The sequence below is a fragment of the Rhamphochromis sp. 'chilingali' genome, assembly GCF_963969265.1.
Source record: "Rhamphochromis sp. 'chilingali' genome assembly, chromosome: 15".
Lineage (NCBI taxonomy): Eukaryota > Metazoa > Chordata > Actinopteri > Cichliformes > Cichlidae > Rhamphochromis > Rhamphochromis sp. 'chilingali'.
Window position 1 is genome coordinate 27,070,361 of NC_137942.1, and position 18,864 is coordinate 27,089,224.

An 18,864-nucleotide genomic window follows, 5' to 3' on the forward strand; every position below is an offset into this window, starting at 1 on the left:
TCAGACTGGGTTTACCTGAGATTTAAAAATTGGAAGATAAATTGGGAATGGAAAAGAAATAATTGGAAAAAAACACAACATTAAAAATAGAGTGATATCTGATTGATATATTTTCTTATTGTGAAACCTGTGAGGTGGAGGATTGTTTTTAGGGGCATTGCTTAAAACGCAGGCAGAATTTATTTATTTCTGTTATTTTTAAAACAGAATTTAAATAAAGTTACTTCTTTAAAACTGTCTAATACTCAAATCGGATTTTTAAAAGTTTTTTTTCTTTAATGTTTCTAAGTAAGACGACAAAACCATGATTATAAAAAGGAAAAAACATAAACTGAATTGAGGAATGTTTGGGAAAACCTCCTGTGTGGAAACTCTGGTCAGTAAATGAGCAGAAAGCCTTTATGAATATCTGACATGAAAATGTGTTGCACACATTTTCTGTGTGTGGTCCTGCAAAATAAGCCAATTATTATTGGCATGTATGTTTTCAGCGTTATGGCTATAAAAACGACACACACACACACACACACACACACACACACACACACACACACACACACACACACACACACACACACACACACACACACACACACACCGTAGCTTGTATAAATATTATTTATACATATTTATACATATAAATATAAGCTATGCGCTTAGTCTTACTTTAAAAGCTTGGTGTGATTAGAACCTTTCTTATTTCTCCATTAAAGCGCATTAAAAACGAGGCCATCCAAAGTGCCTTTGACCTCGACCCGCCTGTTATTTATTTTAACATCATGTTGCTTTTCTCCATTACTTTGAAAAATAATGACATTTCTTATTTAACAAGCCACTGTTCCTTTTAAATATTACATCAGATTATTAAATAAATAATAAAAGATCTTGGAGACCCATAATTAGAAAAAAAAATCCCAAAATTACGAGTGTTACCTTCGCTTGTATTTGATCAGTTATTTAAAGCAGAAGAGAGTCACGTGTTTAAAATGAGAGCGTGTAAGACATAAGGCTAAAAAAGACTGCGCACTGATTTAATGTAGGTCAATTTGACTGCTTACTTTCTCTGCCCCTCTGAACATTACTATGAATAATTTGAATTTAGATAAAAATGAAACCGAGGAATATAAAACCCTTTAAACCCAGAGATAAAAATAATAACAGGTATAACAGCTGTTAGCAAACAAAACCGTGCACGCACATTTAAATGATTTCAAAAAGCATGATTCCTGACATGCATGTGTGCAAAATACAAATTAACGCAAGGTTTAAATACTCAGCTTTATTTCTTTACAGAAAAAAGACGTAAAGGAAACTCGTCATTTAAATATTTAAACAAAAGATGATAATTCATGATCAGGTTTTTTTTTTAAAGGGCGTCTGTTGTTTTTGCCATGAAGTTGGGGAGATCGAGGAAAAGTTTTGAGCATTTCTGCAACATTCTTGTAAAAAAACAAAAACAGATCCATCCAATTTCCACTGCAAGCATCTGCTCCAAATGTCTCCGTTTACCTGAGAAAATACAAATTAAAGTCCGCTTTAAGGAGAGGGGAGTGGGGGGGATTATTCATCGTTGGTGTGGATGTGTTTGGCCAGGTCGCCGATGCCACGCTGAGTCTGTAGTTTCTGGTACTCCTGGTGTAAACTGAGGAAGTGCGGAGAAGCCGCCGGGTGGAAGAGCGCGGGGGAGACGTATGCGGCGCTGGAGGTCAGAGGAGAGGAATACGCTGTGCACTGTGCCGGCGAGAAAGCGTCGATGCCCGGCTGAGACTGAAGGAAAGCTTTGGCTGACAGGGCGCTGCGCGAGAAGAAGCTGGAGAGAGCCGGCAGGATACTGCTCACAGGTGGGATGGTGGCGGGGCCGCACTGCGAAGGCGCGTGGTGATGGAGGTAGGGGTAAATCTCCAGACTTGGCAGCTGCAGGGCCGCCGTGCCGAGCCCGTAGGCGCTGTGTGGAAAGCCGTGGAGCGCGCTGGGCTCCAGGTGCTGTTCTTTGAGCGGGTCGAAGCGAAAATGCTGCCGCTTGAAGCGTTTCCTCCGCCGCAGGAAGCTCCCGTTCTCAAACATGTCGGAGGAGTTGGGATCCAGCGTCCAGTAGTTGCCCTTCCCGGGGTTCCCGGGCTCTCTTGGCATCTTTACAAAACAGTCATTGAGCGAAAGATTGTGTCTGATAGAGTTTTGCCAGGCGGGGAATTTCTCCCGGTAATAAACGAAGCGGTGGCTGATAAAGTCACATATCTCGCTGAGGGTGAGCCGCTTTTTTGGGCTCTGAAGGATGGCCATGGTTATCAGAGCGATGTATGAGTATGGGGGCTTCACCGACGCGGGACCTTTGGTTTTAGGAGCAGGGAGACACGCCGGCGCAGGGCTGAAGGTCTCCCTGTCTTTACTCTGGCTGCTGGACGTCTCCGTGCCGTCTTCGTGCTCGCTTCGCGACTCATCCAAAGGTAAAAGCTGCTCCTCTGCGCTGTCTTTGAGTCCTTCCCCCACCACGTCGATAACAATATCCTCCATGATTTCCAAACCTAATATCATAGTAGATATCCGCGGTTTTAAAGCCACCTGGCAACAGGTGGGAGAGCGAGAGCTCTTCTTTCAAAGGCGACGAAAAGATTTTTATGCACGGCCCATCTCCATTCACAAATACACGATCCGAGAGAAGTCCACTTCCTACTTCAGATTCTCCAAACCGCAAAGCATCTACGCTGATATCCTTTTATTTTCACAACTTTTAGCGCAAAAAAAGCGGCCAGGACTGGCTGTGCGTAAAAGTGCGTGCGTCCTCGGAGATGTCCAGCACCATCTGTAAACTCTCCTGCTTTCCTGCTGGTCGGGTGCTTGTGATGTCACGTCGAGGCACGAGGGAAAGGTTCCTGACCAATGAAAACCGCGCAAAGGCGCAAAGACCAAAGAGGCCTATACCAGCCATCCAGCCAGTGCACTCTCATCATCAGCACATCAGTGCCAAGTCCACGCGGACACATCAGAGATCCATCGAGGAAATCAGAGGAAAGATTGTTTGGAGCGGAATAATAAAGTTTCCACGGAAAATTAATTTCACAATAATTGCGTAAAACATTGGCAACTATATATAAAAATGCAACAAGTAAGAGTGTTTTTTATACACCAGAAAACGTTAATTGGAGAAAAGTGTGACGCGTGACCTTTTCACGGCTATAAGTTAAAATCACAATTTTGTATCGCAAAATATTAAAGTTTGAGTATGTTCTTCGCCACTAGAAGCAGTCTTTAATAAACTCTGTATGGAACCTAATGAGATTTGACTCAAAATACAAAGAATTTAAAATATTTTTTATTTGTATTTTTTTCCACTCTTCGTTTTATTTTCCAACTAAAACAGGAAAAGCGATCAAATCTAAAGCACGGTGGTGATGGAAAGTCAGTTTACACCAAAATGACACATTTATATTTCCGAATCTGCCGGCTGACGCCTTGGAGGGAGGATATCAGATTATAATTTAAAGTGTGAGAGGGAAAATCCCCAAACACTTCTCTACGCGAGGCGAGGACTTAAACCCTAATCCCTCTCGAAGTCTCCTGCAGCCGCACTTTATGCACACTTGACTCACAATTACACGTTTTCAGACGTACAACACTGGAATGACTGCTTTTGGGCAGCTGTGAAAATAATAATTTGTTGCCTTGCATGAGCGCCTTCCTTGAATAAACCGATAAGAAGAGACTATGCGCCCTTTATATCTCATATCTTATTTTATTTATTTATGTACGTATATCTATTTTATTCTGAATTTTATTCTGAATTCTTTCGTTTCTCTCAGGGACATATTGCTAGATGTGACCACGTGTGAAATGCAGGGAGAAACAATATTTGATGTGCAGTCTGCGTAATCTGCTGGGCGAAACTCTACACCGCCTGCTCTCCATTTGAACACCTATAAATCCGTCATAACCTCGCCAGATTATCCTCTTTAATAATGCGCAGCTGAACGCAGACTGGTAATATTGGGATGAAAGTAATAGATTTTCACTTCGCTCAGACATAAAAGAGAAGTGTGGAGAGGAGGGCGCTCTCGGTATTGTTGGGAGGCCTCTGGTTGTTTGTGTTTAATGATGGAGCCCTTTGTTGGGGATTCCCACATTTCCTGCCTCTAATCGTATTGATACCCCGGGGCAGAGGGGAGGCGCGGGGGGAGAAAGAGAGAGACCGGGTCCGGACTGGGTGGGCTATACGGTACCAGCAAAGCTGCAGATGATTTCCCAAATTCATCACGCATGTCTTCACATTGGAAACAGGCCCGAGCGCAATGTGTGGTTTCAATAAGGCGAGAGCGTCAAATCACTACAAAAGCTGAAGGTAGGCCACTCTCAGGGCGGCACGGTTCCCGAGCTTGCACGCGCTGGAGTCACTTATTGGGGGACCGACGGTGGAGGAGACGCTGTCAGATGAACTCAGGTGGCGATGAATGAGTCCCGATGTTACAGTGACAAATATGGCCTCCGCTTTTCTTTTCTTTCTTTATTATAAATTAATGTTATTATTTCTGGTAATTGTTTTGTAAGGGTCACCAAAAAAGCTATGCAACATTAAACCCGGGGCCCCCTCTATGAAGCCTTTCTTCTTTTCTTTATGATAAAACGCGTAAAATCTGGGAATCAACAAGGCCTTTTTAAAAAATTAAATTACAACCCTGCTATCTAACAAAAACGCCCATTGTACAGATTTTATTTGTCTGTATCGCAGATGAGAAAGTGGGAGACTGAACAGACTCCGAAGGGCCGGTGTAATAACACCATTTGGCAGGAGCTGTGCCGGCGTGGGGGGGGGGGGGGGGTCTCACTGGATCTTTCTTGAACACTGCAAATACGCGCAGGTCAGAAACTGGGTTATGAAACTGTTGCGGGCTCCTTCAGTTAAAATGTTTTCTTATCTCAGTGAAAGCTTCGAGCACTTCACATGATTCAGGGAGTGATAAAAACACCCCCCCCCCCCCCCCCCCCCTCCCAAAAAAACCAACCTCCGAGCGTGTTTTTCATTGGAAGAGGTTGAAACTGCTTCAAAGAGCTGAGGTTGTTTTCTCACAATGCCCCCCTCTCTCATCTTGATTCCCTTAAAATCTTGGCAGGGCAGTGAACATAATATAACGTGTAATTTAAGGTATCATGAATCATAACTGGATGAAGAGAGAAAAAGAGAGAAGAAGAAGAGAAAAAAACAGATGTGCTGAGCCAAACACACATCTGATACACACACATACGCACGCTCACACCGTTTAGGGGAGGGCGAGATGTGTAAATTTCACGAGCTGAACTGGTCATTAACACAAATTTACGGGCTGACAAACAGCTCTGTAGCATGCAGGCGGTGATGCAACCTGTTCCCTGCATCTCGTTATCTCAACGCGCTCTTGTCCCTTCAGCCACTCTGCTCAGTGACTGGATCCGTTTACAATGAATGGCACAAGCTATCAGTTACAAGACAGTGGTGCTCTGACTAAGTGCTGACATCTTGTGGTGCAAAAGGGGTAAACTCTTTAGCTACAGGTCATCGACATAATTAGAGAACACAGCCTACAGGAACATAGCAGAAAGAGGGACCCCGCAGACCTCAAAAATGGGGTGGCACACAATCATTTAAATGTGCACGGAGCTCCTGCCTCCATAAACACGGAGCTATAGCTTAAAGCTAGAGGCAGCAATCTAATGAAGATATAATCTGGTGAAAATGTGTTTTAAAAGTATGAAAAATACTTTGAAAAATAATTCCTTCCCGCTGTCGCCAAGTACTTGCCCATAGGGAAGTTGTTTGATTATTGGGGGTCCTTTGTAATATTGCAGGGTCCTTACTAAAACATTAGCAAATTGGTTGTGATTTGGTGCTATATAATTAAAATTGCTTAGAATTGAATTGAACTGTATTGTCAGTGTCTCTGTTTTAGTGCCACAATAGATTGGTGACAGCTGGGATGTGCTCCAGACCCCCATCAGGGACCTCGAATTGGATAAGTGGAAGAAAATGGATGGGCATGAGTGTCCTCATAAACACACACCTGTTGTTCTCACTCTCGCTCGTTCTCTCCTGTTGCCCTCTGCTCCTCAGGGGGTTTTCTGTGTCTGTTGGAAGTTGATCATCTCTTGCACTCCTACCTCTCTTCATCTTTTCACACAGACTACTGAATTCTACCAATAATGTCACTCTTTTGTGGTGATAAATAAATATAAGAGGTACTTTCAACTGTCCCCTTAATGCCCGAGGGATTGTCACGGCAGATGGATCCGCATGTTTGATTTGGCACGGCTTTTATGCTGACACAACCCCCCCATTTATCTGGGTCTGTGACCCCACTGAGGTTGAGCTTGTGTCTCCTCCTGAAATTGAACCAGGGCTAACCACAGAAGCACCAATAAAATCAATCATAAAATATATATACAATATAATAAAGCTATAACTGTATGAATAGATTGTGTATTTGAGTTCTAGTTAAAGAAAAAAAGCTTTGAGTGTTTAGTTAGAGTAGAGAGCAACTAAGTCCATTTAGCATTTACCAACCCTAGAACTGTGTCCTGAATGTCTGTTGGACATTATGCATCACATTAACCACAATACTGTTAAAAGTATGCAGTCCTATGGATGGAAACTCTGCATTCACTCTTCAAATGTTTTCCTGAATTGCTCTGACTTGAATGAATACTCTGTAGAGTTCCACTCAATTATATTTTAAAGAGAAACACAAACCCAGCCCGTCTCTGTGCTGTATGAGCAGACTCTTCAAAGGCTTACCTTTTTTCTACTTTAGAGGTCTAAGTCATCATTAACTCTCGCTCTGAACCCAGTTTCCCTAAAAACACCCTGAGACAGAACAGCGATCAACAAATTTAACTGAACAAGTGGTAACATTTTATAATACAGCCAGGAGGTAAAAGTGTAATCAACCCTGTAATTAAATGGAATTTCAGTGTATTTTATTTGAAATTAATTATATTTAGCTACAAATACTTAAAGAATACAGAGGTAACTGGGCAGTTTTTACAGAAAACAAATGAATAATTATAGTGTAAGTAAAGTACTGCAAAAATAATTTTAGGTAGTGTGCAATTTTATGGTAATTTCTTCCAGAAAAACAAGCAATATTTCCCTATTTTATATCACAAATATACTTTTTGGGTCACAGGATGTATTATTGGAGCCGATTAATTTTGTCTCTTTATGTTTTTTTCTTTTCTTTTTGCAGATTTGTTTAATATGCATTGTCTTGATTTGCTCGATGATGTTTTATTATTCAATTATCCTTTTATTTGATCAATGTAAATGTGATAAGGACTGTTCTGCCTTACCGACTTCCAAAAATAAATAAATAAATTATGTAAAGATTTGCAGGCCTATGTGACCTTATCATGATGGAGCCAAGTCTAACTTTTTTTTCCTTTCACAATAAACTGTTTGAACATAACTGTGAAAAAAAGTAGAGGTAAGCAGTGTCTGTGAAATACCTGGAAGTTAGATAAGATAAGCCACTCCACATGGGCTGCGCCCTTAACAGCGTATTTAAAATGGGGAGATATTGCTTGTTTTTGCTTTTTGTACTTAAAATTACTTAAAGACTACTTTAATTAACCTACAGTATATTTGCAAATATAATTTCTTTGTTTCCTGTAAAATTCTGACTTGTTACCCCCTTATTCTGGTGGACCTGTCTTTAAGTATTTGTATGTAAATAATAATAAATTATAATATCAAATAAAATACATTGAAATTCCATTTAATTACAGAGAAGTTACAGCTTTTAGCTTATTATAAAGTGTTGTCAGATTGATACAGTTAAAACTGAGTCTCTCACTACAATGAAAAGCCAAAAACAGCTGCTGCCATTAGCAAACTGACTTGTAGCGAGCTCAACACCTCATTAAAACAATTTACTGGCTTCAGTAACAATAAAACCTCCTTTGATTTTCTGAGCTTTTATGGCATCCAGCTTCTGTAACTTTACAGTTTGGAAGTTATGCACACAGATCTCTATGTACATCAGTTTTTTTTGACAATTTTGGAAAAACAGAGCCTTTCTGTGTGGAGTTTGCATGTTGCATGTACTCCAGCTTCCTCTCAGAGTTAAGAAGACATGTTTGTTATTTTAACTGGTGAGTGTAAATTAGCCACAGGTGAGTTTGGGAGAGTGTACAGTTGCCTGTCTCACTTATTCAGCCCTGCGACAGATTGGCAACCTGCTCAGGGAGCATCCTGTTTCTGTGACAGCTGGGATAACCTCCAGGCTCCAAGACCCTAAAATGGACAAGCAGTTAAAAAAGTGACTAAATGAATGGACACATATAACTCCAATTAACATTCACAGTGATTGCTGTGTGATTACAGATTGACTGAAAACTGTGTACCCTATCCAGAAAGAGATGGATGGAGTTTCTTGAAATGTCCAATAGAGGGCGCTGTTACACCAGAAATGTTTTACATCAAGTTCCAGGCGTCTGAAACTGGGTTGCCACAAGGCCTTCATTCAATTCTACATTTATTTCTCTGTTTACATTTAGGGCCACAAGTGGTGTGGGAATTCTTTCAGCGTGCTGTCGAGTGGAGCGTGTGCCATGTAAGACGGAGTAACACGCTGCACCTCGGTCAGAGTGTCAGAATGCATCAGCGCTCTGCTAAACTAAGTGAACTAAGTGTTCTTCTGGTATTCTTTGACTCAGAAAACTGCTGTGCTCGGCCAAATGCCTGTGGAAGACAGGGTTGACATTTCCTACATTATTTTTTATTGAGTCTGACAGTAGCGGTTTGTCTGAAGTGTAGTGTTCGCCCCTGAGCCGCTGTGCGAAGAGGCCCAAGGATGGAAAGAATGTAGATGTAGTGCTTTAAGGCTCAGCAGGTACCATGTTGAGTGATAGTCAGAGGTCAGGATGCTGGCTGGAGCAGCTAGCAAGCTATTAGACTGTAATGAGAAGTCACAGGAGAGCTTTTGCTGGGTTTGTCCCGCCTGTCTGCTTGGCTGCCTTCACAGTCTCAAGTGGATGATGAAGAGAGATACTCTGGCGCAGTTTAAGACCTACAGCAGCAATGCAAAAAATATACAACACATTACTGCTCTGCTTGAACTCTTTCACTTCCCATCTGAGGCTGGCCTCAGATGTGATGCTAATCTTTAACTGTCATCATTTGGACTGGCACTGCTTTGGCAACTTGTTTGTACTTGTCTGAAAGGGACACGGATGTATTTCACTGGAAAAAAAAATATGAATGTGGTATGAAGAGAGTTTGCTTGGATAAAAATCTCCTGAGAAATAAAACAAAAAGACAACATCTCGGCTGGAGGGATGCGTGATGTAAGCGGGCAGATGGCAGAGAGCCTGGGCAATGATACTTCAGAATCCAGCGTATAAACACGCTCGGCCAAGCTGCAGCCGCACACTTTCTTTCATGAGGTTTTCCGAAGACGGGATGTGAGAAATCTCAGAGGTTGGTGGGAGCAGACCACCTGGTTTTGGTAATCCTTGAAAAACACAAGCGTGAGATGGTTTGCTTACACTGAAACTCGGCACAGCCAGTTTTCTCCATTTACTCACAGGGCAAAGATTTTCCAAACAGCTGCGGTGAACAGAAAAGAAAAAGGGGAACTTAAAAAGTGTTCTCCAATCAGAGCTCTAAAACCCCATATACTTCATACTAATTTTGGGGTTTTCTATCCTTTAAAATAACATATGTGCGACAGTAACACTTTTCTAAATAAGGAAACGTAGCATATGTCAGAGCTCTTGGTGTGACATGAAAGCATGAGTGTAAATTATTCTCTGACATCTGAAGCAAGTGGTTTAAGAACATGCACTCACCCCCACTTGCTCCATTGTGCATGAAGAGGCCCTGCACAGCAACTGGTCCCTTGACACCCTGGGGTCATGACCCCTGGTGGCTCAGATGTGTATTTAGAAGTCAGGCTGCTACTCTGAGGGCCTCAAACGTACACTCCTCTCCTCGTAATCCATCAACACCCCTCTGACAGAGAAACCGTGAACACTTGTGCGTTCTTGTCATGAACTCCTACAGAACATTAAAGATTAAAACAACGGCATACTTTTTTATATCAACCATTTCTGAAATCAGCCATCACATTTTCATAACTTCTCCAGCTATATGTCCAGAGACTCATACGCACGTTGCAGGAGTGGTTTTAGACAGGCACCAAAGCCAAAACCTAAAACCTTCAGCCGTGACACTAAACACATTCCAGGGGTGAGTCCCACTGGACAAGTTCAACGCTGACAGACACATTCTTCCATCGGAGTCACATCAGCAAACCCAGCTGGGCTCTCTTTTCAAGCCCGTGACCTTTCTGACATCCTTGGATAGCAACAGCGCTGCCACTAAAACACAGGTGTGGATGGATTGAGATACAGGGCCTCTGTTCCAAGTTTTGCCCACAGGTTTTTCAAACCTAATGTGTTGAGCATGTTATTTTTGTTGGAATGGGACCATTTGCTTTGGAAACGTGTAGGAGACGTGGGATGACAAACGACATTTGGCTCTAGTTTTCATTCAGCTGTCTGTTGAATAATGCCGATCTAGATGCGCAGTACAACACTACACATTGCACAGATGATGTAAGACACAAGTCTTTTGTTGAGTTTACCAGCATTTGGCAGAAAAGGCTAATGGAAGATCACCTTGCTCTGATTTAATAGCAGTGGCCTCACAAGCTTCATACAAGCAAACGTGCAAGTGTTTGGAGTGTGTGAAATTATTCTCTTATGGATTGACCATAACAAGTCTTACATTTCAGGCAGCTGCAGACAAAAATAGACCAAATGATTGCTGAGTGTGACTGTCACTTTTATCAGCTGAATGCTAAGCTTTGTTAAAATGTTTTACACCTAGCTGATATTACACAAGTTAGCTAAGTCAGCTAATTGTAGCTAAGGTGTGTTATGAGTATGCTACGGCAAACTGTTAATCCTGTTTACATGGACAAGAACTGAAAGCTGGTCTTTGAAGTAATGCTGGATACTGTGTTATAGGAATTCTCATAGATATTAGCTATACGTCAAAAAGTATCTAAAAAGAGCAGAACGTTTCCTGAAAGCCCACTTGAGCCTGGTTAATAACTCTTGATCCCTACGATAAATAGATATTAAAAAACATTTTTACATTGTGGTACAAAAAATGAGGTTAGTCTCTATGAATAACATCAGTTCTTCATAACAACTGTACGTGACGAGAGAAATTCTAGTATTTTATAGAGCTGTTAGTGCTAATTAGCATGTACATGGGTGTTGCATCCATAAAACTGATGGATGCAGAATCATAAAAAAAATGAAGCTTTTGCAAAATTCTATCTAGTCCTGTGAAAGACCAAGTACACCCGTACTGATTCTGTAGGAATTAGGATGGTAAGTAGCAGCCAGGTGCTGATCATCTGATTTTCTCCATTAATTAGCCGTCAATAAATGTCAGCGCCTCAATAAAAGCAGCACAATTCAGGTGTGTGTTAACACAATGCCACAGTCTTTCCAGGAATGGATGTCCCAGCAAACTGACCCCAATGGTAGACCATGCAATGCTGAGAGAGACTGCAAAGAACCCAAGCGCGATATCTCAGACTCTGTCAGTCTGTTACATATTAAATGTCATGACAATGCAAATGGAAAAAGACTAAACAAGTATGGCTTGTTTCATGTATGGCTTGTTTCCCAGGAGGAAACAGCCCAGGTTTGCAAAGAATTTGAATTCTAAAGGTTTGAATCAGAATAAACCACAGCACTTCAGTTTTGACTCAGGAGACAGACAACCTCTCTACTTTTAAGTAGGGCTGTCAATGTTAACATGTTAGATTTATGCAATAAAAATTTGTTTTAACGCATTTAACTCAATCTGGAGTGCAGAATGGACAAACTTTGGACAAACTGCCCGAAATGCATTGACAGAGACATTTCAGGGATTTTGAGATGGGTTAATTGCGTTAAACAGACCTCAACTCATTATATATGTTGCAGTGAAACCATAAGAGAGGTGTGCATTAAAGAAAATGTCCACAAACCTCAATGAACTGAAGGAATCTTTTAAAAAAGACCAAACAACCATATGAGAGTCACACAGAAAACCATTACTTAAAGTTATTGCTGCTAAAGGTTTACCCACCTCTGGATTTGTGTAAATATTAATGTTCAAAAATATAAACAGTAACATGGATATTAAGGTATTCTTTTAATGGTAGGGTAAGTAGTAAGATCATTTTGGAACAGACAATCCTGTGTCGCTGATTCAATTGTTGTGCTTGTATTTTTCAGAAACTGATGTTTTGATTTTGTGACAACACCCAAAGTCTTTTCTCTGTATCAGTACAAGTCCCGCTTTTCACCATCCCAAAGCTTAAAGACCCACTTATCCTTGTTATTCGCAAGTCCATTAAATTCTAGTGAAATGTTGTGTGTTTATTTTAATCTGTTTGTGTGCAGGAGTGACACCATGAAAGTTGTCTCTTTTAAATGGCGTGTGAACTCTTACCAAGGTGTCTCGAGCAGTGTTAGCCAACAAATCACTTGATGTGTGCTTGCAGTGTGTCACGGTGCCAATGATCAATGAGGGGATCTCTGCTGACAGACCCGCTGCAGCTTCCCTTTCTCTTTCCTGGGGATAAGTGTCCAGTGATGGGAAATCCAGGTCACCTGCCTACTCAGCCCCCCACACAGACCAAAATGCAAGCATGTGACTGCTCACGTAGACACCCTATAAACATACACACAGGCATTTGCACAAACAGCTACCATGAGAATTGTGGGACCTATAAACTTGGCCAGAAACGCTTGAAAAATTCCTTCATCAGTGATTAAGTAGCAGCTATGACTGATGCCCGTGGGTGTAGCTCTTTGTCATTGTGACGTTGGAATCCCAAAGAGAAAGTGTAACAAAGGGCAAGCACGTTCTGACAAGTCCTGTGTGTTGGCATAAGTACTAAATATTGTTAACCAGCTTCCTCAGAAACAACAGCTGTCTTTAGCTAGAGTGAAAACTATTTATGAGCAGCCAAGACAGCTTATTGACTGTAGGCTTTAAAGATGGAATGCATTTTGTTTGGTGTGTGTGTGGGAAAAAATGGTGAGCTATTAAAAGACTAAAGATATGCTGATTACAGCGAGTGTTTTTCTCAAAGGCTCTGGTGTCTGTGCTTATTGTTGCCGGTCCAACAAACCGACCAGCCAAGAAAAACAAGTATGAAACAGAGGAATGTTTATGTTTTCTAACTTTGCCTTTCAAGCTGTGAAATGGTCAAACAGATTCCTGTTTTTAAGGAGAAAATCTTTATTGCTATTGGCTTCATCTGATAATTTTACACTGGAGTCAGGAGGAATTCGGAGGACGGGGGTGGCGTCCAGGACAATACTAATAATGGTTTAAAGTAGATTTTGTGAACCACACATAACAGGACTGTAAGCTTCTCACGTGTTATCTTCAGGACCAATGTAAACTCTGATGTGATTGTGACACATCAAATCTGTCATGAAATCAGTCACCTTTTTTAGGGTGTGACAAACAACTCCTGCTGCTATGTTGCCGCCAGCTAGCTGACAAGACGAAAGGTTTGAGTCAATCCACATTTACAAGTGATGGCAAACACAAACTAGTACTAGAAAATGTCTTCTCGTGAGAGAAACCCTGGCTCCAAAAAGATTATTATATATATATATATATATATATATATAATGTCTGTGTAGCTTCTGTCTAGGTACTCCGTCTCTCCCCCCCCCCGGCAGCCTCGCCTCTGTCAGTGCGCCCCAGGGCAGCTGTGGCTACAATGTAGCTTGCTATCGCCAGTGTGTGAATGTGTGTGTGAATGGGTGGATGACTGAATGTAGTGTAAAGCGCTTTGGGGTCCTATGGACTAGAAAAGCGCTATACAAATGCAGGCCATTTACCATTTACCATTTTAACTTTGGAAAGAGGGTCAGCTAACTGATCTTGCAGTAAACGGTAGATCTTAGAGGTAATACCTTTACCAAAGGGCGATCTCAAAAGCAGTGCTTCCACAGGGCTGCCCACAGGACAGCTCATTTCGATAAAGAGCTGCGCATTTGGACATATCTTCAGAATTGACTGCGCTGCAAATGATATAGCTCAACAATCTGATCGAAGCTCAGGAAACGTTTGGTTCTGCAATCAAATAAATGTGATACATAGAGGATGGCGGTGCCAAAGCAATTCAAAATCTTTTATTTCCCCATTAATTGGTGATTGTTATTGGCTGTGAGTTTGGATGGGTATCTGTTTCCTTGTAACAGACTGGAGTGTATATTTTAGTGTATATTTTGCCTCTCGTCCTATGGTAGCTGAGATAGGCTGGGACTTTCTTTGTTAATCTAAGAGGATCAATTATTTTCTTTGTCCACGAGGGTTAATCCAGCTCCTCCTGTGGTTTCACTCTCTGTATCACTTTAATTTATGGCTAAATAACTGCAGGCATCATGGTTTTGCTTCCGCAAACTAATATTTATTGCACCACGTTTCTTTTAGATTACATGTATATGCTTCTGCTGTTGTTAATATGTTCATCATTTATATAACACATTTTTATGATGATGAAAGAGCCACAAATGGCAAAAGGACTGGCATTTATATAGTGCTTTTCTTCTCTGTTTGGTTTTAATGACAATGGTACCAAAAGCTTTTGGTCCAACTTCTTTGAAGAAACTGTCTTTATTTTTCACACAGATCCCTGACACTCAGATCTTTTATTGTGATTAGGGTTGGGACCTGGCAACTGATTTCTAATTGCGAAATCCATTAAAATCATATACCCCCAGGCTTATTCATTCCTTTTATCGATGCTGGCATGTGTTTTTGGTGTAACCACATTGCAAAACAGTTGACTTCAAATGGCTGACAGTGGCAATTTCGCACACTTGAGTCATAAGCAAAAATTTGTGTTCAGACTCAGTGATAGTGACCATAACTAAATGTAGCTCTGAGACTCAAATCCTGCGAACGTTTAGTTTTTCCCCAAACAGATTAAAGAATCAACAAGAGCATCAGAAAAAAGGACTAAAAACACAACTGTTAAAGGCAGTGGTATGAATAAATATCAATCTTTAACTGTGATTGTGTTCGCACGTGTCTCATTTGCTGTTTTAATCGCCTAACGTAGCCATAAAGCCTACACCGCACAATGAAGATATTCAGTAAAGTGGTCATCCCCCTTTTCCCTGTGAGCCAGAGGTGAGATCCAGCCAACAGCCTGGACCTTCCTCTGATCTGATCATGCTGGACTTAAAACACACTCACGTACACACAAACACCAAAGTCATTGAACATGTTAACAGCGGGAACAAATGTTGGCAATAAAGACGTCAGACAGGAACTGAGTGGAAATAAATCTTCCTGAAGGAGATGATGAATAGCACAATGTGTGAAGCTGTTCGGCCCGTGCAAGCGGCCACAGACCGGCTCTCAGCTGTGACTGGAGAACATCACATATTAATTCAAGCTACGCCGTTCAAACAAAACCACCAGTTTTTCATCTGTTCTCAAACACATGGGACCATGTGCACATGTGTAACAAAAGACTTTTTAGCCCTTCTGCCCTTTCTGTGCTTGGCAGCCAAGTCTCCATCACACGATACCAAAATCCCTGACACGCTGCACCAGCTACATGGGATCGATAAATACTCTACTGAATTCTTTCTTTTGTGCAATTTAAGCTTTGTGAAGTCTCTTTTTCATCTTTCTAAGCCCCCGACTTTCTGAAAAGAGTCATGTGAAATGGAAGTAAAACAGACAAGAAGTTCAGATAAAGCAAATCTGTCTGAAGTCTGTTGTGCTGTGAATCAAATCCCACCGGTCTATTTAAAGGTTATGTTCAATGACGTGTAGTTGAAACGGTGCAAATTCAGCCAGTGTGGTTTCTGTGTGCCACAGGAATAGATCACACATTGTGATCGTTTACAGACACAGAACAGTACTTTTGTCCTCTACCCGTCTAGTTTACTCAAAAATGTCTAAAGATAAGTTGTCTGTTATGGGTAAACACTAGGGGTGCAACGATACACAAAATTCACGGTTCGGTTCGGTTCGATACTTTGGTGTCACGGTTCGATATTTTTTCGATACAAAAAAATGTTCATGCATTTTTAATTTGTCATTTATTAAAATTATAAATATATATTTTAACTCAAAAGTACAGTTTTTAAATTTAACCCTAACCCTTGTGCGTGTTTTTTATTTTGACAGCGAATGCGCACCTGCGGACCACTTATGTGCAGCCCTGGTTATTTAGCTCGTCATATTGCAGCCACAGAAATTCTTTTGTCCATGAAACCATAAAGCTGCACTTTCTTTTTGCCTTATAGTCTGATTTGTCATAACTTCTCCGTTTTGTGGTAAGCTTTTCTTTGGCTGTCACTTCTTCACCCTGACCTGTCTTATTTGGCTCAGCAGAACTGAAATGCTTTTACACGCTCACTCACATAAGCTCAGCGATTCTCTGCGCGATCAACCTCTCACATGTGTAAGCTGCGGGAGATTTCACTTGTCATGTTTGCATAGTAAGCTAACGATTAATAAGACGATGTCAGAGGAATTGGTGCACAAATTATCATCACTCACAGATCAGTGCTGTCGCTCTCTATACACAGTTCGCACGATTGCAAAGTGAAAGCAAAAAAACAAGCGCAAATTCAAACGCGACTTCAATATGTCACATATTGACAGTGGCTCACCGATGCCAATGACATAATTACCCAGCTACATTTCTGAAAAAATGCAAAAGCATTGACATATATTTTTCCTACAATAGCCCGACGGGCAGGGAAGAGAAAGGTTTTGGTAGCCCGACTGAAAAAAATCGCTAGCTCCAGGACGTCGGGCTAGTGATATTGCGAGCCCTGTATCTGATTGAGGAATCACTCATCTTTGGAAAAGAGAGTTTATTACAGAGAAATGGCTCTTTCCAAAATAAAAGCTATACTATCCGCTTCTTCTGGGCTATATTCTCAGCAGCATAAGGAGAATCATGTGCTAACAGCTGTCTAAATGACTCGGCTAAAGTTAGTAGCATGCTTGCTTTTTTTGTCTGCTTCCACTTGTCTTTGCACTAGGATGATGTCGGCATAAATGTGCAGCCATATTCGTTGTGTTCCCACTAGTGTTTTCAGGTTAATCTCGTTGAAATGACCTTAACGCCACAACACGGCAAATCTCCGTTAACGAGCTACCGCCGATCGCTCCGTGCATGGGGCTAGACGGCCAACACGTTAACGAGCTAACTGCGCTAACACACTAGTTCACACCAATGTAATTGAGCATTGCATGGCACATCCAACATACTGTTTTACTTTAGTCCAGGGTCATACGTCACATGAAAACCAAAATAATTCCAAACGCCAGATCTGAATGAGGTTCAATTTGCCTGTTGCAAGTAGAGCTTAACTTCTGTCTCGCTAGCTTGCCCTGCGCTCTTCCTTCTGACTATGCTGTCTGTGTGGAGCGCTCAGTGGATCTCCGCTCGACAGTGCAGCCTAGGCGGAGTAGTCGAACACAGATTCACTGAGCGCTCAACACAGACAGCATCGTCAGAAGGAAAATTGATAAAATAAATTACAAATGTTGTATTGTTCGATACATATGCGTACCGAACCGAAAGCACTGTATCGAACGGTTCAATATCGATACGAATATCGTTGCACCCCTAGTAAACACAACACTGATTCATTCCTGAGGTGCATTTTGATGTTTGATTGATTCACAGGTGAATGTTACGTGGTTAAACAGACAAAAACCCACTCCTCTGAAAATGGTCAGGTACAAGGAAAAACTGGCCAATATGCAAAGAAAAACTTTCTCCAGAAATCCTGGAGAACTACTGCTCACGTCTTCTTCTAAGAAAATGACAAAAATCTCCTTAGAAAAACTAAATATAAAGATGGAGGCGTAGCTCCAGACTTTCACATGGTCCTGTACATATTTTTATTCTTGATCTCAAGTAGATGCATGATTCAGACTTCCAAGTAATCTTTGTTTATCTTATACTAAGCTTCATCTTTTTGTAACGCAAGCACTTTGATGTTCACTACCTTTCTTTTGATTGGCTGCCACTCCCAAAACTGAAGGTTTGAACACCAGCTGGGTGGGGATTTGCTTAAAGCAACAGCTATGTGCTCGGAATGAGCTCATTAGGAATATCGTCTCCCACAGACCAAACTGAGTGAAATCTGAGCTTTTGTTTCACAAGGATTATTTGTTCATAAAGTGACATCATTATTTGAAACTTTGGCCATGTTTGATATTACCGTCTACATATCAACAGCGTTTGTATGTCAGAAAATAAGAAATGCAAAAATACACCTTTTAAACCAAGGTTATCCTGTGAGCTAACATGCTAGTTAGCCACGTTATCAGCCACAGTGTTTTATGATCTTTTCCCTAATTTGTTTAATTTAGTTTATCATTTATGAGCAATTTTCCTATCTATGCCTCCAATTTTCTGTTCTCTCAAAGATCGGTAACTTCTTATTGGTCATTGATGCAATTTCTTGTGCCAAAAGGTCAACAGAATTGTACTTTAGTTGAACTTTTATAGCTTTAACAACACCCAGTGTGTGTGTGTGTGCCCTACTCACTTATATGTCTTAACTATAAAAGAATCTGCTCTGTGTGTGTGCGTTCCTTTGTTTGACCCTGCACAACGTATATTTTCTTCATCCATATGTGAGTGAGGCGGCTGTGATTAGAGGGTGCCACTACAGCGTTCCCCTCAGGCCACTTCACCCTGTTATTTTCCCCTCATCAGCCCGCGCTCTCTATAGGGAGGGTGGGTCCGTGACCTCCCTCCCACGCACAACCACGAGTGAGGGAGGCACCCGTTTCACACAACCCCCTTCTTAAGTCACAGCAGAGAAGCG

The 18,864-nt window shown here is 41.3% G+C and overlaps 1 protein-coding gene and 1 long non-coding RNA gene across 2 annotated transcripts in view; both read right to left on the bottom strand.

The window, feature by feature from the left end:
• LOC308410833 overlaps positions 1-18,864 on the bottom strand; it is a 70,439-nt gene that overhangs the window by 18,219 nt on the left and 33,356 nt on the right. The window lies entirely within an intron of this gene.
• foxd7 (forkhead box D7) lies at positions 1,279-2,811 on the bottom strand. Its single transcript, XM_080905483.1, has one exon. It carries the CDS (start codon positions 2,530-2,532, stop codon positions 1,561-1,563), a length of 972 nt encoding a protein of 323 aa, XP_080761609.1. The 5' UTR covers positions 2,533-2,811; the 3' UTR covers positions 1,279-1,560.

What these genes read in the sequence shown, in the direction of transcription:
- foxd7 (XM_080905483.1), bottom strand. Translation starts at nt 2,532, where the DNA reads ATGATATTAGGTTTGGAAATCATGGAGGATATTGTTATCGACGTGGTG.